Source organism: Fulmarus glacialis, unplaced genomic scaffold (assembly GCF_000690835.1).
Source record: "Fulmarus glacialis isolate BGI_N327 unplaced genomic scaffold, ASM69083v1 scaffold12687, whole genome shotgun sequence".
Classification (NCBI taxonomy): domain Eukaryota; kingdom Metazoa; phylum Chordata; class Aves; order Procellariiformes; family Procellariidae; genus Fulmarus; species Fulmarus glacialis.
In genome coordinates, this window is record NW_009221403.1 from 20,492 (window position 1) to 40,260 (window position 19,769).

General features: G+C 36.5%; 1 protein-coding gene across 2 annotated transcripts; it reads right to left on the reverse strand.

Moving 5' to 3' along the window:
* Positions 1-311: 311 nt before the first annotated feature.
* Positions 312-19,506, reverse strand: FAM49A (family with sequence similarity 49, member A). 2 transcript variants are annotated; one of them, XM_009581109.1, is made up of 10 exons: positions 19,431-19,506; positions 9,886-10,007; positions 8,875-8,980; positions 7,674-7,810; positions 7,512-7,589; positions 7,123-7,239; positions 6,948-7,027; positions 4,976-5,102; positions 2,243-2,313; positions 312-891 (listed from the first exon to the last, which is right to left on the reverse strand). In XM_009581109.1, the coding sequence occupies exons 1-10, from the start codon at positions 19,498-19,500 to the stop codon at positions 828-830; spliced, it is 972 nt and encodes a 323-aa protein (XP_009579404.1). In that variant the 5' UTR covers positions 19,501-19,506; the 3' UTR covers positions 312-827. The 2 variants fall into 2 exon arrangements, with proteins under 2 accessions (XP_009579404.1, XP_009579403.1); XM_009581108.1 differs by lacking the exon at positions 19,431-19,506 and adding an exon at positions 19,176-19,248.
* Positions 19,507-19,769: the final 263 nt, after the last annotated feature.

Below are 19,769 nucleotides of genomic sequence, written 5' to 3' on the forward strand. Positions count from 1 at the left end.
AGGCATTAATATTTTCCCTTTCCTTTCTAAATCTAGTAAAATTATACCGAATTTTCAAAATCTAGCAATGGTCTTAAAACACATTTTCTGTTTATTTATATTGAATCTGAAAAAGGATATTAATTTCCTCAATGGTTGAAAGGTAGAGGTTATACTTAACGAAAGAGGTAAAATCACCTCTTTGCAATACATTTTTGGATGTCAGCAGGTTATACTTAACAAAAGAGGTAAAATGACCTCTTTGCAATACATTTTTGGATGTCAGCCAGCACATAATCCTTAAAATTAGGTGGATCTCCACTTATTACAGGAAAGACAACGAATTTTATGAGTGTGATGAACATTCAGGTATTCTCTTATTCATATGAGTTTGATGAGATCCTAAAACTAACTGACTAAAAAACAGTGCACGTGTTCTTAAAACATATCCAGTGAATTTTACTTTCTCTTATATTAACTTTCTCCTTGTTTAAAGTTCCTTTTCTGTGGTATCTTTGACATTTCAGTTTATTTGATTTCTGTTTTGTCTTCATTACTACTTACTTCTCTGATAGAGAAGGTGTTTAAGGATTAAAATGCACAGATAAACTGTCGTAGCTGAAGTATCTAAGTAAAAAAGTATTTTAAAAGTCCAAAGATAAAGGCTAGCATAAAACCTTAGGCTGCACTATATAAAGTCAGTCAGGTTATGAACAGATTCATATATTTTAGCAATGTGAAGAAAATGGTTATGTAAATACACACAAGTATTAACATCAAACTGTATTAAATTATGTAAACATACACATCTTCTGTGATCAATACAAACATCTACGTGTCTCAGGATACTACTGCAGCATAGCTCGAATTTGTTTTGAAGTAGATTCATCATTCAGGTGTTTGGTAGTGAACCTAGAAATAACAAGTTAAAACAATATTTTATAAAATGAACAGGGATTAGAAAAGTCCAAAAACTTTAGTGCCTGTTTTTGAAATCAGTGCAGTTCAATTACACAAAGGAGGAACTTACATGTTCCTCTAGTCACTGATCGCTGGAATTTAACTGCTAATAGTCTGGTGCTCTTTATCTTCTAAATATCCCTTGCAATAAATTATTCCCTGTTAACAGGTGGAGAATTGTGGCTAAATCCTGGCTAAATACTGTCATAATTTTGGGTCAAAATTATCTCTTTTTTTTTTCCAGTTAAAAGCCTCAAAGGAAGTAAAACACATGGGAAGACATGGAAAGACATAAGAATTAGGGTAAACACAAAAAGGATTTAGGAATCTAGATTGAATTTTGGCATAATCTGTAAGTCTAATTTTAAGGAGCTTTCTTAAATGCCCTGTACCTTTACATCTTTCGATGTACCATGACATAGAGGGTTTTCTATTTTTTTTTTTATTTTGTAACCAGCAGAATTTGTTTGGTGCTGAGTTACGCTTTTGGGAATATCTTGGGAGGACTGAAGAGCTTTAGTGTGGTTTTTTCCATTTAAGCCCAAACACTCTCCACTGCTTATGTTTGCAGGGAGACCAATCATCACATAAACTCAAAACACACCTGATACCTGTAGGATTTAACTCCACACCAATTTTAATTCAAAAGACATGATAAGCAAATACAGAGGTGGTTATGACTGCAGTTCTCACACTATCCAAGCGTTCAACAACTACAGAATTCAATACAGCTCTGAAAAACTTGGTACTAAGACTCCCTTCTCAGCTTCAGAGAAGTGTCAGACCATTGTGTCTTGCTTCCTTAAAGACAGCACCTTAAACACTTGGCTACAGGGTTGGGACTGAGGTGGCTGTTTTCCTGAAGTTGTATCATTTAGCAAAATTTAAAACAACAAAAAAAAATTATTAAATCAAGGGAAGTATCAAGGGTTTGAGAAATAGAAATTCTACTCTTCGCTTCTAAAATGTTCTAGTTGCTGGGGTATTTTATATAACAAATCTTAGCTTAGATATATTGTTTACCTTTTAGATGTCTAAGTTTTAGGCAATAAAACAAACCCTAAGCATCTCTGAAGAAGGACATTATGACTTCCAATGTTAATAGTCTTTGCTTATCAAAGTGAAATGGAATTGAAAGAAATGAGTATTACTTAAGAAAACCCCAGGTGATGAAGGCAAACCTGAAAGGACAATTTTCTTAATAAATCAAGCTTGTAAGGTGAAAAGTCTTAAATGTAAAGAGATTGGGAGAAAAATAAGAGGAATTTGTTAAGGCTGAATCAAACAATGATTCCACACGTACCTGAGAGCGTTCAGAAGTCCTTCCACAGTGTCAGGTGGTTGTTCCTTTAAAACTTTTATGCATCCCTTCATCTGGGAACAGAAGCATGCCACTATTGAACAATAACATATGAATTGCACTAGCTGAAAACCAGGAAAAATTTCACCAAAGACAGGCAGGTTTTTTTTCCTACTGAGTGTTAATGCTGCTTTATATGACACAATAAAAGCATTACAACTTACTAAAAATTATCTTACTAAAAAACTTATATTTTGAGAAAACAACATCTACTTTAATAAGCATTTGTAGATAGTAAATTATATATCAAGTGTATATATTTTAACTTGCACGTGATTTCTCCAATTCCAACTTAAAAAAAAATCAAGAAAAAAACAAAAAAAAAAAAAAAAAAAAAAAAAGAGAGATTTTGGAAGAGTGTTCCATGTCATTGCTGTTAGCAACTATCAGAAGAGATGTTTCAACTTTGACTTTTATTTTTATGCTTGCACACAAGGAAGTAATTTTCAGTATTCAGTTTTAGTTGTAAACCTAACCGATGATAACTTACGATTTGTTTTGTAACTAGTGCTTACAAATTTAATCTGAGACAAGAAGTCCATGATGTTGATTTTAAACACCACACTGAATGAACACCTTCGTGGAGACTGTAAAAAACAGGCTGAAACTCCGTCCAAATTTACAAAAGGGCAAATGAAGCAGAGAAAGCAGAGGTAGAACTCATTTGACCCCCTATACAGACTCCCTGTCTAGTCAATAGAGAGAAATAGGAAATTCCTCTAACCTATTCAGAACATACTGTCATATGTCGTGGATCGTGCTCCGGAAGTACCTATTTCTTCCCATTGCTATGAAGACATCTAAAAGCTATCCAGAAATTAGTCTAGATGAATTCCATCTTATTTAAAATGACAGATAAAGACATGGCAGAGTCAAGATCTGAACCTTCTAATTTTCCAAGCCACATTACAGTGCTAAATCTATATGCCAGTATTTTCTTTGCAGCTAAAGAGCAACTCTGCCTTATTATGGAAGTGGATGATGAAATACTTAACTGAAGTCAGGGTCCATGTATTTGCCAATAAAAATGATTCGGAAAGCGTCACAGCCTCCTGCACAATGACCAGCCTAACCACCACTGATCACTGCTCCGTTGGCTCATTTCTACCCGGAAGATAAAACTGGCTTTGCAAATAGCAGATCAGATGAAATTCTCAGCATAGCAGCACGTGTTTTGAAGTGACACAGTTACTCTTCCTGAACTAGAGAAACTCAAGACTATATTCGCATCACTCAGTACAGGTTTACATGTCCCCTCAGATCAGATCACACAAACTCAAAGGGGATGAAAATTCAAACCATTCTTTTCTGTTTTCACTAGAATTAGAATTCCTAACACAGTCAAAAAAGAAGCGCTGTTAGGACGTCTAAGCTAGGAGCCTGTAATTAACCGCTTGAAATACAGTCTCCCGTCCTGAAAGAGTAAGAAAAGGGTAATTTGTTCCACTGTCCCTGAAATTCTCTTGACATGGCTCCCAAGAAGTGACTAGTTTGGAGGAAAGAATTGTTTTTCACAGTAAAACAAACTCATCATCTGAAATGTCGTAAGATTTTTTTACTAGAGAAGAAATCACTAAACTAATTAGGCAAATTAAGATTTGGGACCATGTACTCATTTTTAAAAACTGAGTCATATATCTCCTGCCTCCCATTTACGTCTAGCTAATTATCCTGTAACATTACAGGGCTTTAGGATAAATGTGAGAAACAAAGTACACACATTGTATATTTGGTCCTATCAAAATTTTACTTGTGTTGTCTCCGTAGGCAAGAGACTGAATTAGAAGTCAGGAAGTCTGCATTCAATTCCCGGGCTCTATCTGCCGCATGACCTTGAGCAAATCAATTCACCTCTTTGTGACATACCTCTCCCTCTGTAAAACAGAGTCAAAGAGGAGATGTGGTAAAATACTGGTTATCTGCAGATGAAAAAATGCTAACAAAGACTCACTGTCATGGGGCGCAAGAATATATATTTTTTTTTTCTTTTCTTTTGAAGTAGGCTCTCTTGTAAAGAGAAAGACTTAGCATCTTTTTTTCATGAATTACAGCTTATTTCTGCTGAAAGACATGGCACATGAGATTTAGGTTTGTAAAAACGTGCAGAAAAATAAGAGATTTTTGTGTGTGTGTGCTTGCAGTATCTCAGATGAAAAAATAAGGTTGATTTCCCTGTGACTGGTCATGCCAAAGCTAAAACTGAAGGCTCATTATCACCATTACAACAATAACATTTCAGTTCTGCTACTTCAGATCTCAGACAAAGCAGAGACAATGTCAAATATCTGCTTATTTACAACAGAACTACTGCCAAAGATGAGCATTTCAGCATAAATAAATTACATGATTAATAAAAAATTATGACCACAGAACTTATTCCAGGGTAAGCGTAATACAAAATTATTTTAGTGTAACCATACAGTTGGCAGGAAAGCAGAGCTAACAAAGACAAATGAGTATCTGTGTCTGGAAGAAAATATAAAGAAAAAAAGAGTGATCCTTATTTTAGTTTCAAACAAGCTGATATATTAAAGTGCGCAGGTGAAGATAAATTCTGAATTTTGCCATGCAAAAGTAATTAAAATGATTTATACAAAGTCATAAACTTGGGCTGAAAAAAAAGCTGCAAACCAGTATTCTCAAACCTACAGAGTATTAAAGAAAAGTCACTCTTACATCAATCTTTGATGTCTTTGAGAAAGCTCCCACAGGATGAACGTGATCGTACAGAATAATAACTCCCACCATTACTCGCATGCAGAACATAAGGGTCTCTTCACTGGTGAATCTACTCCTGTACTCTCTGGAAAACAGAACAAAAGAAACAAACAGTCTTGACTTTTTACTGGACAATTTTGCAAACTAGACTATGAGCGCATTAAATCTGAACATCGTACTTTAAGGCTGAAGATGAATCTTAGTAAGATTTTAAAGATCTTTGAATTGCGTAAGTCCTTGTCGATTTAGAAGGAAGGTTAGAAAGCAAATAAAGATAAGTAAACCACTTCTAACACGCCTTCACAGTTCAGATCCTGATTTCAGCAAAATGTCTAAGATGATGGCTTCGCAGAAGACTTCCATAGTTCATGAAAAACGATGGGGACTGATCGTAGTTCTGTTTAATCTTAGAAACACAACATATCAGGAACTCAAAGGAAAGCTACTCTTTTTGCTTAAATTCCTGTTTTGAAACAGTTAACATTTAAGTGGGATCTAATTTCAGCAGCTAATAAGTTTAGGGCTTCACCTAGGCAGACCATTGCTCTCCCTCACTCTCTTCTAAGTCCATACGCAACTTCAACAATCCAAGTTCACTGAGCACTTAAAATGTGAAAGGATAGGACTGGACTGAACTCATTCCAAAGAGGTTTTCTTTGACTTTTCTATTCCAAAATAAGAATATGGATGGCACTGTTAAGACAGCTCCTATCGTCTCTAATCCCTGAAACCATCATCAGGAAATGAAAAATGAACTACAGTAGAGAAGAACAGAAATCCTGAAAAACATAAACTATCACAATTTTTCTAACAAATATTATTTTGAGTAGGTAATACATAGATTTGTCTACTGCCATTCATTGTTTTTCAATATAAAACTTGATTTTTTCACTTAAATATATCATTAAAAATACTAAAATCTATACTATACTACCTCTCCGTTCACAGTAACTTCAACTTTTATTCTTCTGTTTAAATAACACAGCATAACATAAACAGATTTAAAGGCTACAGACATTTTGATGTGAAAATGCTTGATTATCCCACAATTAGAACTAAAGATCAGATAATCTTCTGGTAGATGACTCACCACTTTCTGTTCCTCTATTTTTGCCAAAAAATGAGCTGACACATAAGGTTACTTTTCAATGACTACTCCTATGATTGTGAGGTGAGTCCCACCACCTACATACACTTTCCCAGAATTTTCATAAACAAACACAATAACCTCAGGAATTCTACCCTCTCCATGGCACCATGAACAAACAATTCAAAGACAGGAGGACTACCTTGACTCTATCTTGTACGTGTTTTCCACTCAAAGAGACATCTAACCTACAAAATACTTGACTAAATGCATAGCTAAACAATAGTAACCCCACTGGCTATAGCTATGTTAGCAGCTAAGAAAACAACGGTACAGTTTCCATACAGCTGAAGTTTCTCATATTCAGAGTCAGATCCAAAAAAGATCTACTCAAATGATCCTCAAAATAGTCCCTCTGTATCATCTGTGAAAGCGCTATTTGGCAAAGCCAAATTCTTGCCCCTAAGTGTGCTCATAACTGAGCAGCACGGGCAATCAAGAGACAGCAGTTGGCCTATGGCCCTGGTTAGACAAGACACAGGCACTGAAGTCTATGAGTGCATAAGATTACACCTGCATTTTAACCTTTTGTTGCAATACAGGCTGACCATGTAAGCTCTCCCTAACAAAACTCAATGCTGATTCATAAAGAGTATCATAAGGTGGTTAAAATAGGAGGCAAGGCTTTCTAATACCAGGTCATGCTTTGTATACAAATGTGATAACAACTTACGGCAAACAGAGAAATTAATTTGGAAAAAAAGGTGTTCATCCCAGGTGGCTACTTAAAATACAATACAAATTCTCTCATACACGAAAAACAAGATTTAAGGTAAAACTTACGGTGTTTCCAACATGACTTTACATACACTAGCCATAGTACTTAGACAGTCCGTTGTATTTTCAATTGGTAATGTTTTGTTCTAGAAGGGTTAAAAAGAGCCATTGTTCAGTAAACCATCTTGTAAAATTAAAATCAAGAATGCCTCTATTAGATCTTTTCTCCCCCGTTACCTACTTCTGATACAAAATGTGTAGTTGCATTACTGAGTGTTTTCAGCATTGGTGTGGCTTCTGCATAAAACAGGGACATCCTATTGGCCATTTCATTGTTTACTTCATTCTCAATGTCTAGCTGATGAAAACATGAAAAAAAATAGTCAGTAAAACTCTTAAAAATCTTGCCGGCAGCAAGAAAAAGACACAGTGCATGCTCATGTCAGCAAGCAGATTGTTGCATGAATAGTTGCACTCTAATCACTTCATCCGGACTGCTGATTAACTCTTGGTGGGAAGGAGAGAACATGACAGCTAGCGAATCAAAAGAAAAACCATGACCACAAATGGTATAAATGCATACTGATAAATACCTCAGCGTGAACAGTAGATTAGATTTTATTTACTTACATGCATGTTATTTATTCTGTTGCGACTTATTGTCCGCCTATAATAACTGAAGTCATTCTGAATTGCTGGGTTTCTCATCTTAGAGGAAGACAAATAGCAAATAATCAGTTTCGGTTCAAAATACATGGAAAAAATCAGCACATATTAAAAGATTTTATTAACCTTAAGTTCATCAAAACGAAGAGTAAAATGTAAGATTTCTGCAAACTCTTTCGCTAGAGCCTGTTCCCGTTCCAGGTGCTGAGTTGGAGTATAAGGTGGGCACGTCAAGGACTCCAATAAGCTCTGCAGGGCTTTCTCTGAATAAAAATCGGAAGCACAAATTCTATTCAGTCCACGTTATGACAAAGTTTTAAGTAAGTATCTAAATATACTTTGCTTGAAGGGAAGGAACCCTCTGAACATGCAGAGCCCTAACAGAAATGCTTTTTCTTACTGTTCTAAGGTGAGAAACATTAGTCAAAGACACCTGCCTCTGCAGGCTCTCTGCCATTATCTCTCCATCTTGTATCACTGAGCCCTCTTCCCTTTTTATCACCCTTTATCTGGGTTCCCTATCAAAAATTCTAGAGAAAGCATTTTTCTGGCATTCAGATATTCAACTGTTTCATCTTCCCCAGTTAGCCATCAGCTCAGTATAGAGATTATTCTGGCATCTCTGTTACTAAAAGTGTACTCTTAGGCACTGATAGCAATGTAGTTCAGCTCCCGCGGCTGTAATTACTAGCATAACTCAAAAAGTGAAAGACTTAGTAAGCAGGACGGTGTAGAAAAATTCCCTTGCATTGGGAGCTTCCCCACTTTATACATAAGTTTTTGCATACTGGTTCTCTTCCAGAGTCCTAATTCAAAGAGTAATCACATAATTTTTTTGGTTTGTAGGGATGACAAAGCCAGTGTAAAACATGCCCAGCTTTGGATTTTTACCAAAGAGAGTTTATTGATACCCTTCTCCCCCTTTTATCCCTGTTTTTAAAAAGTCTCAAAATATTATTGGTTTACATTCCTTTTAAAAGTCTGAAGAATCCAAATTACAAAAATAAATTCCATTAGTACAATATGGACCAGTGAAGTTCAGAAGAGTGGCAGGAACCAGAGAAAAACTTTATACAGTTTTATCATGTTCTTTGCTTGTACTCTATTTAGATAATGCAGATTTATTGTAAGTGACAAACTAACAAACAATAATTTTGAAATAAAATGAAGATTAAAAATACACCTTGATAAATATAATGGCAGTTAAATGTCTGCTGATATCAAAGAGAAAGATTAATAACCCTTTAAAAGTTTGTGGAAAAAGAAACTTCCTATTTCTTTATATATAAAGTGGCCTAATAAACAGACACACTAAAACACGGCTCACCTAATCTGAGTGAAAACTCATAGAAGCGCTTCAGCCTTACAACTAGAGGACATACTGAATTCCATGCTTTTTCTTGCAACTGGATATCATTGGGGTTTTGTATTGCCTGAAATGAAAATAATATTGTAAAGAACTGTGATCCATGAATAACTAGCAAAAGATGGTTTGGAAGTTTTCTAGTTCACTATTTTAGAAAGTATTGTAAACAATTACAAGAAATTACATTGCACAGGAATAGGAAATTATTGGGTCCAAAAAATACCATTTTTTCCACCTTCTCTCTCCCCCTGTAACATAGTTATTTAAAATTATTCATTGAAATGCACCACTGACATAAAGGAATATGTTTTATCACATTATTTGGGGAAAAAATATGGCAGAAACATCAGGGAAGACCTTTTGTATGATTACTGGTTACAGAAATAGCTTTTTTAAGATTCTGATGCGTTTGAAATCTTTGACATATTCAGGTTCTTAAGTAACCGACAGCTCACACTAACAGTAACTGCAAAGCTGATGCAGGGAAAGGTTTGGTTAGTTGAGCCAAATTCTAAGCTACAGTTCAGAACTGTACTTTGGGACCAGTTTCATAGAATAAGATGCCTGCAAAGTGGATGTAAGGTTATAATTTACTGTGTTTCATTATTTCACTTAACAGAAGAACAACTGTTTTCAACTTTTCTTTATAGTGTATTTCTGACATCTGAGTATTATTTCTTCTATGTCCTCAACTTTGACTATATGAAATGAGGTATATGAAATGGTGTTTCTCAAAGTGAAAGAAAATTACTAATAGTAAACCTAAAAGAAGTTCCAACAGCCATCATTTAATGATTTTACATTAGGGCTTTATGTTCAACGTCACACCTAATCTGTAACATATTTCCTAAATACAATTTTAATGAAGATTTTCACATTGTTTCATAGAATGTGCTTGAATACAGAACAGAAGCAAGGAACACTGAGTTTTGCTTGATTTTGCTTCCAAAGAACTGTCATTAATAAACATACATCTCTAATTTCTTGACCAGCTCCTTTGTAAGCCTGAAGGTCTGCAAGCATACTTTCCGAGTCCTGTAAAACTGCACTGATCTGATTCCATACCTCCCTTTCTCCATCTGTGGGCTGTGCATCTAAGAAACAGAAAAGCAAAATGCACAAAGTCAAAAGGTAGCTGCAAGACAAACGGCAAGATTACTCAGTTCTACTTAACAACATTATATCCAGCTTGACTATGTGTAACTCCATTCTGATGTGTTTTTTTTAAAATACACAATTATACTGCACTGCCATTCTGCTAACATCCAAGTTTTTGCTTTCTATAGCAAGAAAGGAAAAACAGTACAGTTTTTGTACGCTCTGGCTCATAACGCGTCTTCTCAAAAGGCAGCATTTTAAAGAGAAGCAGTATCATAAAGCAATGTTATTAGAAAACAGGATAATGCATCAGTCCTTTAGTAAAAATGACCCTCTCTCTCATGAGCTTCACAGCTCAATTACAAAGGATTGTTCACTTTTCTTGCAGCTTGGGGATAAAATCAGGCTTTTCAGTGGATGGAGCAGTGGGGTATTACGCCACTTTGACTCTCCTCCAGGCTTCCTTAAGCAGGGCAATTTATTTCTCCTTTTGTAAAACACAGATACAGTAGTGTTAAAAATAAACCTTTTTCTTATGTATGTCAGAGATCATTCCTGCTACTAAAATAAATCCAGTTCTGTCAATGATCAGTTTGTTTTCAGGGTGGGAGTGACCTGTAGACCTTTATTGTTCAGAGAAATGGCATTTGGAAGTAGATCAATTTTCCCATTCAAATCCCATCCAATGGGATTTTCACAGCAGTGTGATACCAGGGAGTGATGTTATCCCTAGAACATCGACACGTTAGACAAGGCAGAGATCTTCTGCCTTCTTTTGCTTTAAAACATGATGACGACTGGCACTGACTAAAGACTGCATGACCTATATACAGAACTGTAGTATTTGTAGAAACAATCGCACTGTCCCAGCAGATTTCTACACAGGCACAACTTTTTTTTTTTTCCCCCTTACATTTGTATTAGCTTGTAAAGATAGAATTTTAATTTTTATGGAAGAAAAAAATACTTCGAAGGTCAATCTTAGGACTTAAGGACCACTTGCTTGAATTAAAAGCAATGAGATACCTTCAGTTCAAAACTCACTGATTAGGAAGAGCTACTGTACACATCTCTACATTAATAGACAATAAATATTAAAAATACTTTTTCTATTTAGTCTTCTCACTCTCCTTAAGAAATGAGACAGAGTTCTCTACCCATGTATCAGTACAGGATTCATTTACCCACCGCCCATTAGAAACAAATGAAGCAGTTCACCTTGGAGAGTATGGGAAGAGACTTTCTCCATGACGTTTCAGGTTAGGATAATTTGTTTAAATGTGTCAAGTTATCCATGGACCTTGCGCCAACCAGACACGAATGGCTGAGACTTATGTGTCTGTAGCTCTGAAGCAACTAATACTTGAAATCTTTTCTATATTCCTATGTCACCATGAGTCCCATGAGACTGGGCACATGAAACAATACTGATTTGACTTTCCTTTCATTCTGGAAGCTTTCCCTAATCTTGTTTAAAAGAGAGAATGAGTGGAAGTAAAAATAAGCTGGGCTTACTCAGCTGGGCTTTATATCCAAAATACTTCACGTAACTAAAAAATTCCACTATCCTCCAAAAAGCAAGGGAAAGTAGCACCAAAGGGAAAAACTTATCCCAAACAGGAAAAACTTATCCCAAACAGGAAAATCCCAGCCGGGACGCGGCTGTTGAACCGACCTATTAGCCACATTAAGCTTACAGTGTTACTGACTGGTTCCTTCCCCAAGCTGCAAGAAATCTCAGGTATATACCGTAAGGGGTCTGTCACCTTGTGATAAAGAAACAAAACAGTAAACGCTTCTGAGTTTAACGAAGAAAGTGGTAATCTTGCTAAACAGTTACATACCATAGAACAACAGAGTAGGGGAAAGGTAGGAGTCACCTATAAATCAACATCTACATTTTAATAGTTAAATAAAAGTTAATTAAAGTAACTTTTTCAGTAAATATTAAGACACAAAAGAGAATAAGTAATTTATTAGTACAGTTCACAAGTGTAAAATTTGCATGTTCAGGTCACCTGAAGCATGGGTTGGTTAACAAGGTACTTCTATGTTACTTTTTACTATTTATTTGCTTTAAAATATATTAGCCCCTAATAGAAATGTGAACACTATAGCCTGCTCAGCACTTTGGGACTTAAAAATGGCCTTTAGTAACACCCTTTATTGTTAGTCTTTTTCAAATTTTCCCAATTCATCTTCTGGAAGTTGGGGGAAGGTGGAATATTTGAAACCCACTGAGGTTTCTGTAGTATCCCAGCACCTGGGGAAGCAGGAGGAGGAGGAAGGTAGGTGGGTGGCAGAGGGAAAGAAAGGGAAGGGAGAGGAAGAGGGCTGCAAAGGCTACAGAGCAACAGGCGTAGCTTGCATTTGCAGAAGCGGTTTGTATTTATGCTGAAAGTATTTAGCTTAAAAATAAAGGTAGGGAGAATGATTCAGGCTTTTCTAAAAAAACATGCATCTTACTTATGAAATATATGTTATGCAAATGCAAACACATGTTCTAACAAGGCCATGACCATGTTTCAAAAGAGATTTTACGTGAAGATCTTGCCAAAAATGGTCAACTAAAATACCTGTAATCGATCACTTTGTAAAACATTTCATCTTGCTGTCAACAACAACAGCAACAACAACAACTAAAAGGAATACAGACTTCTTCATGACAGATTTTTGCCTTTTAAATTGGTTTTCTATTCCAACAATACCAAAGCTCGTTCCTCTGTTCTGAGTAAAAAAAAAAAAAAAAAGCCACTCCTGAATCACAGCGTGGAATCCCTGCTTGGCAGCGCTCACCTCTTATCCCCCTACTGCCAGAGAACCAGCACGTGCTTAAGCACTTTAAGCCCGTTTATAAATAAAATCATAGCCACTGACTAATCCACGAGCCCTCTCAGTAAGAAGTTATCATAATCACCAGGCTTACTGCATTTCAAGTCTGGGTTTTTAGAGTCCTCATGATTAGCATTCAGAGTACTCTGGCTTCAATAAGACAAAATTGGAAACCCTTCTACCTTCCTTTGCCCGAGTGTTTCCAATGTGAACCCTAAACCTGACAACTAAATGAATCCTCTATCAAATTATTTCAAGAGTCAGACTGGGTTTGACTCTTCCATATATAGAGTCTACCAGCAAATCTTAATTTAGAAAGCAAAAACTTTAGCTCTGGAGAGAAATGCAATTCCATTGGTTCCATCAGAAATACCAGGATATGATAATTTATCCATTCCATGAACAAATGCTCTCTTTCACCTTTATACATGGTCTATTCCATGCTTTGGATGGGGCTTCACATTTCATAAAAAAATGGGAAAGCTGGACTAACTACAATTTGTGGATGTACTAAATATTTCAGATGCATGGTGGGGTGGGAGGGTGGAATCATAATTATTTTTTCTTAGAAAAATACTTGTTGTTTGTTTCAAAAAACCCTAACAGCACAACGTATCTACCTTATTCTTCACCAAGTGTGCATTAGAAAAAGCATAGAAACTGCTATGTAGGTAAGACATTAGTAGTCATATTTTTAAATATTAAAAAAAAGGATATGAAGCCTTTACCAATACAAAATCAAGTATAACAATATCTCAGTAATTATTTTTTGTGAACTATAACAGTATCTCAGTAATTAATTTTAATAAAGAGGTAACAAGACAGTACTAAAAGATGCGCTTCCAACCCTTTCTATATCTGAAATGCAGACCAAAAGCACAGAACTTTATTCCACCCTTAGTGAAACTTATGGCAAGTTAAGAGGATTCCCACTGAAGCTGGTTAGTGCTTGCATTTCACTGAATGTGGAATCATATTTGTCAAAAACATCATAATCACCTGGCCTCAACAGCCTAGCAAAATAATAGTGACTAAAACAAGATGTCTTAGAAGTTCTGCTTTCAGCTTTTCCTGTCCTGTCCACTGCTGAATGTGGCCAATAATTCCACCAGCCACTGACAGCAAGTTAGAGAGCAGTAAATATATATATGTGTGTGTGTGTGTGTGTGTATATATATATATATTTTACAGTATCATGCTAAAGTCCTGTTTCAGGTTTGTCACCATGACAATGATTTTGCCCATTCCAATCTGGGACACAATTAGACAAAAAGCTAGTTTATGCCCTTGGAAAAGATAAAAGGCATTAAAATTACAGTGAATAAAGCATTTCAGAGGGTATCAGAACCTATTACATTCCATACATTAAAAAGAATGGTATGATGTAGAAACAGTACCCTATCCATGATATAAGCCAAAATTCCAGTCTACACTGAATTTTTGAATTTTGTCCTTTCTAAACTAGCCAGAACAAAGTGAAGCTCCCTAAATTGTTAATACTTGCTACGGGCACGGTGCTGTGCCGGGGTATCAGTGCCAGGGCCCAGCGCCGTGGCCGATGCGGAGCCGACTGCCTCTCCCCGACGGAGCCGCAGCTCCTTGCTTAGGGCACGCTCGGCAGCACGGGAGACAAGAGTTTCATCTCCCACAGGCTGGATACAGATTACACCTCCAGCCTTGCTGCCTGTGGAGCGAGGGTATTAATTAATATGCTATTACACAAAAAGTGGGCAGTTGCTCTGCTGCCAGATATGTTCTAACAACAGACACTTTTAATCATACATGAACACTGACAACTCAAAATTTCATGAAATCTTTCTGGGGATTGGGGGAGGAATCCTAGAAAACAAGTGTCCTTGATTCTTGGGGGGATGGGATTAAATTAGGATCAGGTAACGAGCCCACCTAGCTAACATTTAGGAAAATGGGGAACCTGCTCAGGTTAAGGTTAGAGAGTTTGGTCTTACAAAATGTATTTGTATCTGAGGAGAGGATGGGACTGAAGGTGTCACTTAAGGACATCTCCTCCCAATAATCTATAAGCTTTAGTCTTTTAGGTTCAAAACAAATTGTTGTTACCTCAATCTTCAAATTATTTCTAAGAATTCACGTGGAAATATTTGCTTACTTGGCCTGAAAAAGGCCCTCTAAGGGCAGCCATAATTTGATAATAGATTTTCTGCAAAAAAGAGCGCTCGTAAGCTGCTATGGAAAGAGCCTCAAATACTCAGAATTCATTTACCTGTGATTAATTTAAACAAGGTCAACATCTAAGGAACAAAACATTTCTTGAACGGAAAAAATCCATTTCAAGAGAATTTGCCCTATGGTCTCGTGAAATCCTGAAATCCAGAGACTCTCAAGACTTGCCATTCACTCACCCTTCCTAACGCTATTTTCGAGTTGAGAGCTAAGAAGGAATTAAGCCAAAGTAAGTGGTATATAATCAAATCCAATACGTAGCAGTTTGAGTAAGAATACCCACACCAAGATACAAGTGTAAAACAGCAATACGGTTTGCTTTCCAGGAATGAAGAGATTCTTTTTCTTTACGTAAACCTTGCAGTAGACCTTAAAAAAGAGCAATTTGGCTGAATGCATATAGTTTGCATTTCACCTCAAAGAAAAGGCTTTCTCACGTGCATAGGAGAACACTACTCTCCATATCACTCGCTGAAGTTACCACAGTTCCCATTTGCCCATTTGCTTTCAAGGCTGGACTGAATGGATCTCCAAATTGCTTCTCCTTGCACAGATCCAGAGTAACTGCCTGACTCTAAAACGATTACTGGAGAGCATACAGAATTGCTTCTGCTAAACAAGATTAACTGAAATTAATGCTGGATTCAAGTTTTTTCAAGTATGACCATGGAGTTACAAAACTTGGTTCCCAGTTTGGAATGAAGAATAATGACAGTAAAAGATGTCATAAGAATTGCAACTGATGATATACACAGCTGCACGAAAGGGTGGAAAAAGAGATGATTTTTAAACAATTTTTTTTGTAGCCTAAGCTTTTCTAGGGGAAAATTAAAACACCTATTAAAAAAAAAAAACCCAAACAACTGGAAGGTGAAATTTGAAACTTACTTCTTTTTCTTTCATGATTCTTTCCCATTTTCAAATACAGCACAAGGCAGAATTTGAAAAAACCCACAACTTTGAATTAGGTGAGAAAACTTAATTTTTCCAAGTGTTCCTGTTTCTACCCACCCATTTATCAAGACCTCAAGAATTGCATAGAAGAGATGTATTGGAGGGACTAAGGCTAAATATGAAAAAATCAGGTTGGTAAAAAACATGTAAGAGAAAGTGAGCATGCAACTGATGAAAAGCAACTTGTAATTAAGTATATTTTAAAACAAACAAACAAAAATCCGTAACGGAATTTTTCAAAAGATGCAGTACAAGATTGTCCTCCTCAAATTTTTCATCAAAACAGAATTCTGCCCTGGATAATAATTCACGAGAAAATAGATTCATTTTTGTTGCACAGAACAACTCATCTTTACAACACATTGCCGATAAAATATGTATTAATTAAGGATAATAGGGGAAAACAATAAAGTAAAAACCTACTACGCTGACCTTACTGTGTAGCTTCATGAGTGACCTAAGATATCTAAATCTGTACAACTGCTTGCCATCCTCTCCTGCATTTCATGTGCCACTGCTGGAGCTCTTCCAACCACGCCAGCACCCACACCTCCCACACCCCTGGAAGAGTCCTTAGTAGGTGAGGGAGAGAGGTAAGGTGGTGGTTTGGTGGGGTTTTTTTGAACAGCGAAGTTCTTAGCAAGTTCATTTTCCCACATCGCTATCAGTGACAATGGGTGCAATCCTGTGTTCCTACGCTTCAATTCTAGCGTAAGGATATGAGACTATGTGGCAGAGCATCACCCATGGGATGATCCCTTTGGAGCAGCACAGATTAAATCGACTGTCAAATGAAGTTAACACCTTAATGTTCTTTTCCCACTTTCTTTATATAAACACTTCTATTACTTTTGACCGACATCAGCCCATAAAGCCTCTGATTTTTGAGGCATAGAGACAGACATCTGTTCTCCTCCTGCGTACGAGGAAAAAGGCTCTTTCTGGTTTTTTAAGCAGTATTTGTGTGGCACATCTTACGTATAGCAGGAAAAAGTATGTCACACACCCTCCTTTCAGGTACAATACATACCAAATGAAAAGCAGCAAAAAAAATATCAGGGCAGGAATATCCAAAAACTCGGTAAACATTTCAGAAGTAGTGCTGACAGATTTACTTTGAGATTTCAGCTTACGGCTAATGAAAAAGTGCACAAAACCTGGAAAGCAATACGCTGATGCAAATAATGAAATACAGTAAACATACCAACTCAACGTACCCCTCATCCTCTGAATGGCCAACTGTAGTGACCATTTTTATCCACAAACTCAAACTGAAAACTCAGGCCACAGAAAGTCACACGTCCAGCGAGCACGCAAGCAGGCTCTTATCTACATCCACCAAGAGTGTCCTTCTACACCCTAAGATGGCTAATTAAAGGAGACCAAAGCACGCAACTACAGGCGTCTTCAGTCACATCCCTTTGACACAATACAGATTTTGCGCCATAAAAACCTCCAGGACTTTATTTTACAAGTAAAACCTTTCACTCAGGAGCATCAAACTCACTGAAATTTGGCGATGAGAGTTTTGTTCCTCTCTAGGTAGATGTGCCTGACCAGCATGACCATGTGCTTGCACTAACCACCGGTCACCTCCCGCGGCAGAGGGTGCTTCACCCCGTTCAGTTCTTGGCAATGCGCTTTTGGGAAAAAAAAACCAACTACCTTTGCTGCCAAGGCAACAAAAAAGGTATTTTCCCCTCTCACCACCACCTCCGCTCCACCAAGGCTTCCCACTGCCAGACCACCTCTTTCCTGCCAAGTCTGCAGCCTGGGTCAGCAGGACTTTCTCATCATCTCGGACATGATGGGGCTGATTAAACCTGGAAGCTCAGAGCAGCTGAAAACCTTCATAATAGCTTGGCAAAGCCACAGAGCGCTACCAAAGCCTTCAAAAGTTGGATAGAAAAAAATTACGTGGTGGTTTGGATAAAGGTTTGACATCCCGGGTTTACAATAAAATTCTCAAATGACATAGACAGAAGAGAAAAAGGGATACACAGCTCGCAGTTCCTTCTCCTAAACCCAAACTAACCCATTAACTTTTTTTCATCACTTAAAACTGATTCTTCATAATGAGGTAAATAAGATCTAGATGAGAAGATTAAGATATGTGCAAAGTTATAGTCATACACTCTAGCTCTCATCCAAGAAAGCATGTTTGAACAGTTTCATGAGATTTAAGTATGTGTTTAAATGACTTTTTGAACCAGTGCTTCAGAGTGCGAACACACATACAGTCTCACATCATGTCAGCAACTTTTTTTCAGAAAAATAATTCAGGAATAAATGATTCAAGAAAATTATTTCAAGGTGATAAAATGTGTGTCTAATCACCTGAAATTCTCTTTTAAACCATGCTTCAGAACAAAGTTATTTTAAAAACATTGGCTTTTCTCACAACTTTTCTGTTGGTTTTTTTTTTTAGAATAAAGGTATTAAGGAGACAAAACCACACGCTGTTAGCATTTTAAATAAAAAGCATTTCATGTAAGTAGTGGAGTAAGATTAAACCCGTATTTAAGGATTTGATGAGCAGTTTTCAAGACAATGTCTAGAAGTACATGCAGGGAAACTGTAACTAGCAAAAGTGAAATAGCTTTGAATCAGATATAGATGTGACAAGGAAATTAGAATGCGAAACACTGTTTTGCAAACTGATAACCATGCAATTAAGAGAGATGCAATCAAGCACATACACTTTGACCACTTCACTGCTTTTTAGAAACTATAATAATCCCAGTTAAATCATCACTGAACCAGGCAAAAATACTGCCACCTCCACTGCTTATATTTTTTCAGCTTTTTATTTTTATTTCCAATATATATTTCCATTCAAGGAAGCAACATAAAGATTTTTTTTTTAACCGTGATTTGTTAAAGAAAGCTGAGGTCAAGTTCATTCATATGTAAATTTAACAATGGCTCATAAATGTTTTGAAACTAATTCAAGGTAAGGTTTTACTTGCATATCTATCATTCTGCCCCCTTCTCTGCTCAGAATGAATTTAAGTAATTTTGTATGGTTTTACAAATATCAAAAAGCAATATTCAACTGAAGTGTAATTTGATTTGTTTGCAAATCCCTTTTGAGTTGCTTTATGATGCGTAAGCGCATGCAGTTTATTAGGAACTAATAAGCAAAGAAGGCAAGCCAGGCAAGAAGCTTTGCTCACTTTCAAAGTCAAGGAAAAAATTTGGCCCCTGATCAAGCTCTGTGCAAGTGAGAACTTTTAAAAGATTTCCCATTTGGTTCCTGAAAAATAGAAAAGGAAGAGAAAAGGAGTCCTGAGTGAACAAATGATTTTAGGACAGATTGGTTGTGCTGGAAAATACACACTGCAAGCAATCAGATTTGAAAAGTTTTTCCTCAGTTCGCTGTTAGGTCAGGGAAAAGATTCTCTCATTGTCTTGTAATTGTTTGAACTTACTTTCAAAATCCAGGAAAAAATGTGGATAGTTTTCAATTTCCCTGGTAAGGACCTTAAGAAGATTACCCATCCCAGCAAACCTAGTAAATGCAACAAAATCGTAAACAGTTATATACGTAAACTTAGAATACTGCAACTAAGGGCTTCAGACAGTCTGCATCATATATTAAACATTATGGCAAGTTCTGGACCATGGGAAACATTTTGGTGATCAATTCTGTGATATTTATGCATGGGGACAGAGAGAGTAAGACCTTGGATAAATACAGAAATAATTCTATTCAACAAATTGGAATTTAAACATCAGTGTAACATCACAAAGTACAGACAGGTATTTAT